The following is a 13,010-nucleotide window of genomic DNA, read 5'->3' on the forward strand; positions in this document are numbered from 1 at the left end:
GGGCTGAAGAACACCGCTGATAATGAATAAGTGATGAGCGCCGCCGTCGCCGTGATGAGAGCAGATTTGCGGGGAAATGAAACCCTTTTGCCCCGGCGCCTGCCGGAGGACGGTTCCATACACTGCGGAGCGCCAGGCGGAGTGACGGAGTTCACGATGTTCATTAAATCAAAATAATTGAAGGAAGGTATCCTTTCTTTTTCTTTTGTGAGCTTCTTCACGCAGTTTGAACCAACGGCTCATTTCATCCATACTCGGAATGCAAGTTACTGATTAATTTTATTAATCGTTAGTTGATTGACCTTATCGATGGAATAATTGATAAGCGGCAATTTTTTCTGAGAACCTAAATTTCAGAATGAAAAATGTGTAAGGAGCACATTTTTTAACCCTTAAATAATGTTGAGGGTCCAATGTGACCCATTTTTACATCAGAGAACAGTAAAAACACCCTAAACATTTCTGCTCTGACTTAGTTGACTTCTATCGGGTCACATTTCTACTTTTTTTTTTTTTTTTGAAGTTGCGTTAAAGTAACTTGTTTTAGGTATATTATGACCATCACTGTATTTACAGGTGAATTGCTCTCTCCTGCTTCTACATTGTCATAATGATATTAACTGCCTGTGTAAAAAATGTTCAATTAATTACGACTAATTAAATTTAATCGATTAATTTCTTAATCTGCAATTAATCGATAACCAATTAACTGATAACATCCCCAGTCCTTACTGCTTTTTCTGAGGAATAACAGGTGCACACGCTCCATGAATGCGTCTCATTCCTCGCGGAAAACAATGTGTAGTTGATGTGTTACAATAGCAACATTTTGAACAACAACCAATGTCGTTCAAAACATAAAAATGCACTGAGGCAATGTGGCCTAGTTTTCGCTACTTGCTGGAAAAATCCTGATACACTCACATCGACCCCAATTCTCTAATATTCATGTCACCGACACAAAAAAACCCATCTTGGATTCTAGTCTTGAATTTGAACCATAATAACAAGCTGAACATTTTCACTTGTAAGAAAAAAGGAGGAATGGTAAGGAGGATCCAGAGGAGTCGGAGAGGCTGAGAACCAGCTCGAGTCACTATCGCATCAAACCTAGGAAGACTGAAGCAGTAGGAGAGATTATAATAATCAATAGCATCTTCATTTCAATATCCGGCAATATATTTGCCATGTCAATATCCCCTGGCCCCATGATAACTGCATGCATCATGTGCATTGCATAAAAAAGGGATGTGTTGATGATGGAAGGAACGGCTGCGAATGAAAACATGAGTTTTAAAAAATATATATTAAACTTGAAGAAGCTGCCGAGAAAATTTAGCGTTTTTAGATATATTTAAATTTTAGATGTATTTTTTTACTGTAAAATGAACAGACTTATTAATGTCCTGCTCATAGTAGGCAGATTGACTCAGGTTTATATTTACCCGAGGATGTGAGTGGGATCCAACACTGAGTCGGCACTGTGGGGATGACGAGAGAGAGGGAAAGGTGATTTTGTGCAGGTGTGTGTGTGTGTGTGTGTGTGTGTGTGTGTGTGTGTGTGTTGATTCTATATCTGGAAATGCAAAGACAAAAACACTCATTTGCTCACATTTTCCCATGCGTGTTTTCTTTAACTTGTTGCACTGATTATTCTGCTTGTGTGTCAAGATTTAATAGGCTTAGCTGATAAATAATGAAAGCGTTACAGGGCACTCTCTGTTGTGTGTGTGTGTGTGTGAGAGAGGTTGGGGGGGGTGGGGGGGGGGGTTTGTACGCAGCAGCACCCCTGGGACTGCCTCCTTAAAGGGGTGATTTTGCCTGCTGGCTCACTCTTGTAAAAGGGCTGGCTGACATGCTTTGATGTGGTTGTGTGCACCCCGCCACTTGATTGGCATTCTGGATTAAAACTGTTGCAGAGATGAAAGAAATGTATGAGGGAACGATAGGATTTTCTTTTCCTTTTTTTTTTGCAAAACCAATACAGCAAACAGTGAGTGTGATTAATTACTCTGGCGTGTGTGTGTGTGTGTGTGTGTGCAAAGTGCTTTTCCCCCGTTAAGACAGGTGTCATCCCTTCGCCCCCCCCGCCCCCACCACCCCCAACCCCCCACCTCCCTCAACGATCCCTGGTTCTCGACAGCTAATCGCAAACACAAGGCTCGCGCTGACGGCTTTTATATTTGTGTTTCTGTCTGCATTTCCTTTTTTCGTATTTTTTTTTTTACCCGTCTTTCTTCCCTCACTCCACCGCCCCTCCTCCCTCCCAAATGTGCGGCGTGGAGCCGGGAGCCCGTCAGGCGAGCGCCACGTCCTGTGATGGCGAAGTGAGCGCTGACACCTCGGAGAGCAGCGGCTGTTTACTTTGGTTAAATCTGTAACTCTTTGTGCAAACACACACACAGCCCTGCGCACTGAATACCTACCCAGTGTGTGTGTGTGTGTGTGTGTGTGTGTCATTATGACCCCTGCGTCAGTCAGCTCTGCAGCGCCCCCTGGGACCGAGACATGGCAGCCAGCTCATTTCAGTGGAGTCGCTCACTCGGCGCAGACGTGGAAACCGTTGTTGGGCCTCTAGTAGCAGTGGTGTCACTTCCCATCATGCCTCTGTAACTGACATGCTGCACCAGGACGCATCAGCCAATCAGAACGAGCCGAGGTGCAGCACGTACGACGCCGTGACGTCGCGCTGGAAATAAACTCTTTTCTTGAGATTTTCTGGCCTTTATATTTTTTTTCAAAGATTACAAGTCCACGCCGTAAAAATCTACAATAGAAAGATTTATTATTTTTATTATTACATTTAATGAACTGTGTTTCAGCTCCCAGTCGTCCTGTCAGACATTTCTGGGAAAAAAAGCTTCTTGAGCTGCATGGGGTTTTTGGCTGCAGTACCACAAGTGGCCACTGGAAAAATCGTGTGTCTGCAGCCTCATCAAGGTGCTTTTCAGCCCATCAGGGTTGATTTCCATCACCTCGGGCCCCAGGGAGGCGTTTGTCAGTGTGGTCCAGGCAGCAGCTCCAGCAGACGCTGATCCACTGGGCCACACGGTTGGTTGTCTTCACAGCTGCTGCCGCTGCCGCTGCTGCCGCTGCCGCTGCTTCTGCTGCTGGACGTTCAGTTGTTGACTGCAGTCATTTCAAATCCCTAATTAGAGGGGATTTTTAATCATGTGGGTGTGCGCTAAGACAGGATGGCAATCACTGAATGCAGGCTCGCTCACTGTATCCCTCTCGCATCCGTCTCACACACTTTGTCCCTGGAGACGGCATCTCGAGTGGATCCTCGTGGGCGGAGCCTCCTCTCTCCTTCCTCCCCCCATCCCTCCCTCCTCACCTACCTCCATCCCTCCCTCCTCCCCGGGAGTTATTTACACTGAGAGATGAGATCTGAATCCCCCGGACTTCCTCGCCTCGCAGCCCCCTCCAGGAGTCGGAGACGTTGGGTCTCGCCGGCACCTGAGTGACTAAGAAAAGCAGGTGTGACTCCGCGTGTCGCCACGCTGCCGCCGCTGCAGTAATTGATTGATGAGGTGCGAAAGGATCAGGAGCGCAGACGTTCCGGTGTGGCTGCTCTGAGCGGAGGGGCTGGAGCTCAGGACCCTGGAGATGGCTGCCAGTCCAAAGGTTCTGCACATACAAAACAAGCCAGCGTCAGTTCCCATGTAAACACTTTCTGTTCTTTAGACAGAAGCTTAATGTGGATGTTGTGGCCTGTTGCCACGGCGACGCTGGATTGGCGAGGCGCTGACGTGTTGTGGTCCGCAGCAGATGCTTCCTGCTCGCTGCGTCGTGTTGCTGCTTCTGGAGCCTGGGCTTTGTAGTGCAAATAAGGATGCGTGTGTGTGTCTGTGTGTCTGTGTCTGTGTGTGTGTTTTCAGTTTACTTGCCATTGCACAGCACATCTGCCAGCTGGGTGAAAAAAGAAGGGTGTGGAGAAGAGTGAGAGGAAGAGGAGAGAAGAAGAAGAGGCAGCAGACAGGGAGATGGAGCTTGAAGGAGAGACAGAAGGGGGGAAGGAGAATGGATGGACAGAAGGATTCCACTGAATCCCAGGTTTCACCACTTTTATCCTCAATCAGTCTCAGTTAGGGATGCAAATGATGGATGGATGGGCGCCTGGTCTCGGGGGTCCAGGTCACTGTCTCGTGAGAGGTTCCAGTGAAGCATCAGCCTCCCTCCGTGATATCACAAAGGGTTGATTTCCAGAACATTTCCAAAAAAAAAAACAGTCTGTTTGGTGTTGGTTCAGTTGAATATGCAGACAGAAGTTTCAATATCATTTCCATTCTCAGCGCCTGGTTTGACTGAGAGGAAGCCACTTGATGGCAGCTACAGTACTGACAGTGGGCCAGCAGAGGGAACAGAGAACCCTTCAGTGTCCCCAAAATGTTCTCATTCCTTCCATTTCCTCAATTATCACTGTGGCTTTTTTACTCCGTCCACCCACCTGTATGTGCTTGAACCCACCACTACTCACTGACCTCAGCTAATAGCATCTCCATGGCATGTCTCCTCCTGCTGATTGGCCAAATGCCTTTGGTAAGCCTGGTAGCGAGCGGCACCGTTCATCGTGGACCACCAAAGAGTCCAGCGGAGAGCAGAGGAAGTCGGACTGAATCGTGTTCAAAGGAGAGTGGTTCACCCTGAGGATGAATCTCTCCACTCCATGCATCCGACAGCAAACCCAGAGGACTGGCAGTACCTGTGTGTTGTGTGTACTTGAGTGTTCTGTATCATCCTGGTATCAGTGTGGTGTCACGCTGCTTAACTTAGTATAGAGGATATTTTTAGTCACCCTTTGTTCTCTGTCTTTGGTGCTTTTCCAAACTCCCAAAGCGGCCCAGTGACTCTGATTGATGACTCGCTGAGGCCGACGGAGGTTTGTGAGTTTGTGTTCACTCACTGTGCACTGAGACCTGCAGCCGCTCACTCAGGTCAGACCAGCAGTATCAGCTTTTCTCCCCATCTTCCGCCTCCAAATGAATGTACGAGTATTCTTGCACTGCAGCCTCTGATGCGCACTGGATGTGTCATGTGACGTGTCGCCACAGCTTAAAGTATTAGCGGCTAATATGAAGCACCCTCGCCCGCGCGTTCCCACCCGCGGTGACGTGGAGACCATATCATTGGGCCACCCTCCCTCAACCTTTGTCATGCTAATCAGCCCAACTATGGTCTATTTTTAGCCCTGATAACCCCCCCCCCCCCACAACACCCCCGACACCCCCACCTTCCTCCCCTTCCGTTTGCCTTCTCCTTCTTGGTGACTTCCTGCCGTATGTACAAACGCCACTGCCGCGGTTGCCGTGCTAAAGCAGCTAATCCTCGGCGCCGCTTCCCCTCTCCGTCTGCGTCGGCCTCTCTGTTTTCCTCTTGTCGCTCTATTATTTAGCAACAGTCTTTGTCCTCTTATCGTCTGACACCCAACCAAGCTATTTCAGTCTATCAGCTATTTTGGCTTTTCCACCAAATGGAATTTCCTTGTTGTGGTTCTAAGTAATCTCATTCTCATTTTTTTTTTTTTTTTTGCCTCCTTCCCTTCACAGACACACACACACACTCTCTCTCTCTCTCTCTCTGTCTCTCTCTCTCTCTGTCTCTCTCTCTCTCTCTCTCTGTCTCTCTCTCTCTCTCTCACTCTCTCTCCCCCCACCCCTCCCCTCGCTGATGTAAAATATTCTGCCGAGCTCAGTCGACAGCGATTTTGAAGTGGCGGCTGCCTTCACACCTAAAGTGGCACCTCAGAAGCTTTTCCGCTGCCATTATAGATTTTACTCATTTAAGCCTTTAAATCTCTTCGGTGCCGCTACTCCTGTTCGCGGCGTCACCTCGCCGAGGTTTGGCCACAGTGGCTGATCGCGATGCAAAAACCGTTTTTGGCCCGCAGCCGAATGTATCCGTTATTAGCAGGAGTGCAACATCCGATCAATATAGGCAGCTGCAGCGGCGCTTTGGGCTCAGGGTGTCCCGCCGCTCCGTCTCCTCTCCACAGTCAGCAGCCATTTCTTAAAAAAAGATGGAAATTGTGCAGATTTTCACGCTTTGTTTTGCTTGTTCATGAGGAGAATAGATGCCGAGCTGAACCAAGAGAATCATATTCCTGTGTGGAAAATAAACAGCAAGTTAGTTTGGTTGAAGAGAAAATAAAAACGAAAAGGTAGAAATATAGGCAACGGAATCAGAATACAGAATAAAAAGGTAAAAGAAAAGTAATTTGTTAACCTTGCGGGGGAGTTGGATCCTTCAAATTTCAATTCACTTTGGATTAAATTGGATCTTTTAACTATTTTGCCTTTTTAAAAAAAAAAAAAATACTCTCTATGGGCTCTTCACCGCTTGGATAGCTGAGAACACTCCCAAGGTGAAGGCAACTTCCTATGTTGCGGGTCTGTATAAGTGAATACGAGAAAAAATAAGTAAATTGAGGACGGAGAACAAAGGTCATTTGCTAACCTTCTCGCTCTGCGTGGAAAGTGAGAAGGGGAAAAGGAAGAGAAGCGTTGAGACCGTTGGCCTGTAGCTGATCGATATTCCCAGCTCGGATCCAACACGGTGCCTTGCTCCCCTTCACTCTCCACCCTGTTGCTGCCGCGTCCAACTGAAGTGAAGCTGTGGGAGAAAAGCACCGCGGCTTCATCAGTATTCCAGCAGCATCTGCCTACTCTGGTGTGGGCAGCAGAATAATTTCATTCTGATCTTATAGATCAATAGTTGTAGCCGGTGGAAGGCGACCGGCTCGGCCTGGCTGTGCGAGCGCTACATGCGCACGCTGCTGTTAAAGATTCATGTTCCGCTAGCACACATTGAACCACTGAGGAGCCTATTTGGTTTTTGTTTAAAGGGGGGGAAAGTAAATATATTTATAGGTGTTACAGCAGGCGGAGTAGTATTGATTATAGAAGATGGGAATGTCTCTGAGAATTTGTTGCAGTTGTTAATCTCTGGATATTTAATCAATCAGACAAACAGAGCATAAGTAGCTGTTGTTTAGGGTTCTTTTGTCATCGTAGCTCACTGAAAATTAAGCGAGTCCAGAAAAGTCAAATATAAAAATAGCTCAAGTGAGTGACTAATGCCTGTTTTTGTTGCTAGGTTTGTTTTTGTTTTTTTTTACATTTATATATTTACAAACCTGCTGGCAGCTGTTGGCATTTCTATTAATATGGCACGTGAGGCCATGTATTGATTCACGTCATGTGAGCTGATGCTGGTAAAACCGGCGTGCTGAGGGTTGTGCCGCCTCCTCTCTGCCCGCTGCAGCAGTTCCAGGCGGTGGCGGTGCGTCAGTGGACACAGTCAAATGACGAGGATCAGTTCGCTGGACTACCGTGGCCCGACTCGGTTGACTCCAACCTTTTACGTCCAGACTAACAGCCGGGTGTCAGCGGCGCAGCGCCGCCTGTCACTTTGCCAGTGGGTGGCTTTTTAGAAGAGTCAGCTGTTAGAAGAGGACGGGAGAGTTTCACCTGGAGGAAGGAGAGGATCATCCAGTCGCAGCACGCAGCCTCACACCAGGATGCACTTTATCCACACTGCCACGTCCCGCTGTAAATGACTTCACGACATTTCATGCTGGAGATGTAGAGATGCTTGAAATCTTTTACTTATTCATGTGTGCTGTAGTTCTATTTCCTTCTTTCTGTGTGTAAACCTGACGGCGCGTTTCGTATTTAGTTCACTGTGAGGTTTGCTTCCTTTAAACACGGCAGCTAATTAGGAGCCTTATTGTTCAACGTATATTCTCATATATAAGAGAACCGTTCTCAGGGCAGGAAAACCTAATGACTTTTGCTACAAGCAAGTATTGGTTTATCTTGGTAAAAATGTTGAGCTTTTACCAAGATAAAAATGATAAGTCAAGCTAAATCTTACACACTGGGCCTTTCAAGGGTTAGTTCATCCAAAATTTCTATTTCACCCAACTGCTCCTCATCAGCAAGGAAGCTCCACTGATATTTTCAATTGGTATGTAATCATTCTGAAGTTTCACTGAGATTAACAAAAATCCTAATCAGTTTGACTCAAAACGACAGACTAAGAGAAACTGAGAAGATGTGTTATTTCAGTAGAGTGCGGCAAACTGTTGCCCTTCATATGACTCAGTACCCATGAAGCAGCTCTCAGGTTCAACAAGGTCAGTGAGCTCTGTCCTAGATACTGTTGCTCCTCCACACAGGCAGTTTTCTTTCTCACGGTGATGGAGAACCTCAACAGGCACATGTGGCACGTCGCAAAAATCACTAATTATGTTCTTTCCCTCACATGTTCTCCTCTCAAATCTTAAGACAGGAAGTTGCACATCCCAGGCCGGCTCGGGGAAAAGCTCTGAGAGCGGACGGCTACTCGATGCCAGACCACTTGATGGTGTTTTCCGTCCAGGGCTCTGCGGCGAAGCCGGTTTGATCACCGGCGGACGTCTCAGAGTCTGAGCCCAGAGTCCACCTGGCAGACGCACAAACGCGGCTCCTCATTAAACTCCAAACTCCTGGCGTTGCCGTCACAGAGGAGTCCTAAAGGGGGGTCTGTGGGAGGGGGGGGCGGTGTAGCAAGGCGCTAATTGCTGCATTGTAACGCGGCAGCTCCACAGTCCTGCTGTTTGCCCACTCATTTATTCCAGCGCTGTTGTGCTCTGGGCTCGGCGCTTCTGAGACGCACTGGGTGGAAGCGACGCGCACGTTAGCTCGTCGCTAAAACTCACTGGATCGTCTGGTGGAGGCTGGATGACTGCTGCTTGCTGCTCGAACCCCCCCAACACACACACACACACACACACACACACACACACACACACCCCACCGCCCCCTCCTCCCCCTCGATCCGCTGTCTCTCTGCATCTCTCGCTGTCACTCGGCACAATTGTGTGAATGGATTTGGCGATGGCGAGCGATGACTCCTCAGTCAGCCTCTTCTCTTCTCTTCCACTTCCTCTCCCCTCCCACTTCCTGCGCTGCACTTTGCAGCCTTCAAATCTCTCCTCCGTTCCAGTCCAGCTCTCTTTTCTCTCTCTCTGCCTTCTTCCTGCCTTTTCTTCTCAAGTGCCCTGTTTGTCTCTCTGATGAAGCCCAACTGTGTCCCTCTCCGTCCCTCCCCCTACATCCCCCCCCATCCCTCTGCAGGTACCACCAGGCAACCTAAGGAGGGGGAGGTGCCGGGGGTGGACTACAACTTTGTGAGTGTTGAGCGTTTTATGGAATTGGAGCAAAGTGGGGCCCTGCTAGAGAGCGGAACCTATGAAGGTGAGTGTCGGCGTCGCTACGGTCACTTTCTGTCCAATGTCTTTGCAGTGGAATAATTCACAGTGTTTAACTAAAGGCCTCTGTGCAGCTCTCAGATTGGGGCGTTAGTCAAAGCTCCTGCAAACACAATTGGTGCCATGCGCGGAATATATTCTGCAGCTTTGTGTCTGGCCATGTTTGATAAGTTGGTTGACTGCTTCTGTGTGTGTGTGTGTGTGTGTGTGTGTGTGTGTGTGTGTGTGTGTGTGTGTGTGTGTGTGTGTGTGTGTGTGTGTGTGTGTGTGTGTGTGTGTGTGTGTGTGTGTGCGCGCGCGCCGTTTCCACGTCCCTTCATGTGTGTGCATCCGCTTTACCTCACTGTCAGGGATACATCTACAGATGGAGGATTTGCTGGTTCATTTGCCCCCTAGCAATTTTAGTGCGCATGCACAGCTGAACGCACTCAGCAAACAAACTATGAACGTTAACGTGCATGTCTGTGTGTATGAGTGAGAAATGCGTCCCTGTCCACATATTTTTATCGCGTTTGCGTGCCTTTTGTGTGTTTGGAGGGCGTGACGCACGCGTTTACTTCTGCTCACTGGCAATTCAGTCTTTTCTTTTATCTCCCAGGGTGACTAAACATGAGATGTTGTGGCTGCTTTAATCTTGTGAAGCATGTTAAAATATTTGAAGGGAGAAAAAAAAGTGTGAGAGCAAAGAAGCATCAGTCTAATTAAGGCGGAGAAAGTCCTTAAGCGTAACATCAGGCCTATAATATCATCAGGAAGGGCATTCATTTTCTGAGCACAAAGGTGCACAGAGGAGTGTGTGTAGAGGTGAGTGAGTCCAGATAGTGCGTAATGAATGAGTCGCTCCAGGCAGAACCCGAGGCTTTGAGGATTTGGGATATTGCACTTGTGTCCAGAGAATAAAGTGGAACGACAGTGAAAAGGTGTGTTTTCAAGCCCACTGCTGCACTAAATGCAGGAGGTGTGAAGTGCATTTACACTCCGAGAACTTGGCAAACATATGGTTTTCTATTTGTGTACTCGAAACAGTCCAAATATCGTGAAACATGTACAATTCCTATCATAAACATATGCCATATTGGTGGTGTAGTAGCAAACCAGCTGAAATGAGTCCTTGTGATGTCTGTACATTTATTTAAGCATTAATAATTGTGTGTGTTTGTAGTTTTCTTTACTAGTAGGAAGAGAACAAGCAAGAAAGAAATAAAGCAAAAGCAAAAAAGATGATAAAAATATAAAAAAGCTGCATTTAGTCCAAAGCATCAAATGAGGTTAAAACATGTAGTGAACTGAATTTCATGAACGTGCAATAAAACGCTTGTTAATATCAAGCATTATGTAGATAACTATAAATAATCACACTGCCCATAATATGTAAATATCTTGTTTTTCCTACTTATTCTATAAATATTTTATTTTTATTTATTTTAAATTTATTTTTCCTTCTTTTTTTGTTGCTATAATTATGCAAATTTCCCCAATGTGGGATTAATAAAGGCGTTTATTCTATTCTATTCTATTCTATTCTATTCTGACCTGAAGCAGCAGGGAAGTGTTTGGTTTGGTTTGTCCAGGTGTGTCACTGGTCACTGGTGAAGCTGCCAGTATCTACTGGCGGTTCCCTCTTCATGGAGCGATCAGGCAGTGATCACACTGCGATTTATCCTGGAGACGCTGCGTAAACTTGCAGTCATGGAATAAAGCACCTGATGCAGGAGGAGCAGCAGTGACCTCCACTCTTTGTGTCCTCCTCCCTGTTGACTGTCAGCAAAGTGGCCACTTTGCCGCGCCGTCAGACTGCACGCTGCTCTCGCGTGCAGGTGTGTGCCCTGCAACTCTTCATTTGATTTGCTCACAATGAGACGAGGCTGTTTGCCGAGCAATGCGCTGGGAAGTTGGTGGCCACGCCGAGGCGTCTTCTCATATCCAGCTGCCTCCAGGTGGAAGCAGAGTCAACTGATGTTTGTGGTCTTTCACTGCCGACCCCAGTTTGTGTCTCCACCACTGTCCTCCTCGCCTCCCTCTCTGTTTTCTTGTTTGGCTTTTTCTTTTTAATTTGTCCAACCCTCTCCTCTTCACTTTGAAGGATTACCAAACAAGATATTACAGCCTCTCGCTCACGATATTTGATCACGAAATATATTTCCCTTAATGCAGGCTATTTCATTTCTGAAATGGCCAGAACAGAATTTTCTTTTTTTGTATGGCAGCCAAATGCGTACACAAAGAACTGTGCCAAGTCGTATCCTTGTTCATAAAACAACTCTTGGTGATATTTGACACTACAGCGTCCGGCAAACGAGAGGAAAAGGTTTTTCCCACGTTAAGGACGTTTCCACGGTCGGTGAGAAACCCAGCAGGCGCTCCTCTCCCCTCTGTGTGTGTGTGTGTGTGTGTGTGTGTGTGTGTGTGTGTGTGTGTGTGTGTGTGCGTGCGCTGTGTTATCTTAATCCTGTCTCTACAACACGGAACAGTCGCTGTGGGTGTGGGATGTCAGACGCTCACGATTCTATTCTTGAGCTTTGTTTTTATTCTCTCGCCTCCGAGCAGCAGCAGCAGCTCCGCTGCCGCCGCCATGGTTGCAGTGATTCAGCTGCGGTTCTGTTTATTATTAAATGTAACCTTTCTCTAGCGGGATAGTTTGTACAGAACAGGACGTCAGGAACAAACATTCAAGCAGTGTCCTCAAAGACCGCGAAGGCCTACGTCAGCGCTGGATCTTGGTTGGATGGCAGCAAGCAGAGACTGTGGTGGAAGACAGAGTGTGAGAGAGTCTCCAAATGAGTTGTTGTGGGAAAATCATCCCCGTAACAAAGATCCTCGCTGCTGGCCTCGTCACTCTGAGCAAAAATATTTACCGTCTCCTTGTAATTGCGAGACATTTGAATTGTGTTTCTCACCACAGCCAGACTCTGCTGTGATTGTTGTGTTGTAGATATTTAGAAGCACTTCTGGCAGTTTGACCTTCCAGTCGATCAATCCTCGCCATGTATTGATAACTAATAATTCTTGCCAAATCTCTTCATTCTTGCTAATTCTCTTCGGACCTTGAGCGCTTAATTTTTTCCCCTCCTCCTCTGCTTCACTGCTGTTCCTGCTGTGCATTTTATATTTGGTTACCAAGATACAACAAGGCCACGAAATTAGTTCACATTCCCTCAAGTCGGTGGCAGGATTTACGTTGTAATTCATAATTCATTTATTATATTAACAGTCAACCCTTGATGAATCACCAGCCGCCAGCAACATCAATGCAAAGCAAAATAAATGGCCAACTGTTGCCTGACCTCAACTCATCGGACAGTTTAGGCAGATCAGTCACCTGTCGACAGACTGAACCTTGCTTACATCCTGGCTTACATCTCTTCTGGCAGCTGCACACTGATATAAAAACTTTCCAATCAGCGTCTACTACTGCTACTGCTGCTGCTGCTAGAGATGAAACATGAAAGCAGTGCAAATAAACAAGAGTAAGCAAAAGGTGAAATCGAATAATAATCTGTTTTCTTGTCTGGACTCTGAGCTGGAAACACAGCAAGTGATGGTGGGGTCTGCTGTTCATTCACACTAAAACACTGAAGCTCCGTCACTTTGTGTTATGAGTGTTATATCTTTTTGATGTGCAGTTCAGTTTACACCTTATTTTCGCTGATGGTTTCACAGTGCAATAACTATAAAGAGCATGAGGGCTTGCTAAGGTTCTGGTGTGTGTGTGTGTGTGTGTGTGTGTGTGTGTGTGTGTGTGTGTGTGTGTGTGTGT

General features: G+C 46.9%; 1 protein-coding gene across 7 annotated transcripts in view; it reads left to right on the top strand.

The window, feature by feature from the left end:
* magi2b (membrane associated guanylate kinase, WW and PDZ domain containing 2b) overlaps nucleotides 1-13,010 on the top strand; it is a 75,039-nt gene that overhangs the window by 25,406 nt on the left and 36,623 nt on the right. For all 7 annotated transcript variants that reach the window (XM_076014806.1, XM_076014801.1, XM_076014802.1 and 4 more), the window contains exon 3: nucleotides 9,120-9,239. In XM_076014806.1, coding sequence (XP_075870921.1) covers nucleotides 9,120-9,239 — 120 coding nt within the window. The remainder of the gene's footprint in view (nucleotides 1-9,119; nucleotides 9,240-13,010) is intronic.

This window comes from Nelusetta ayraudi, unplaced genomic scaffold (assembly GCF_046127955.1).
Source record: "Nelusetta ayraudi isolate G7.1 ecotype Tasmania unplaced genomic scaffold, CSIRO-AGI_Nayr_v1 ptg000173l, whole genome shotgun sequence".
Taxonomy (NCBI): domain Eukaryota; kingdom Metazoa; phylum Chordata; class Actinopteri; order Tetraodontiformes; family Monacanthidae; genus Nelusetta; species Nelusetta ayraudi.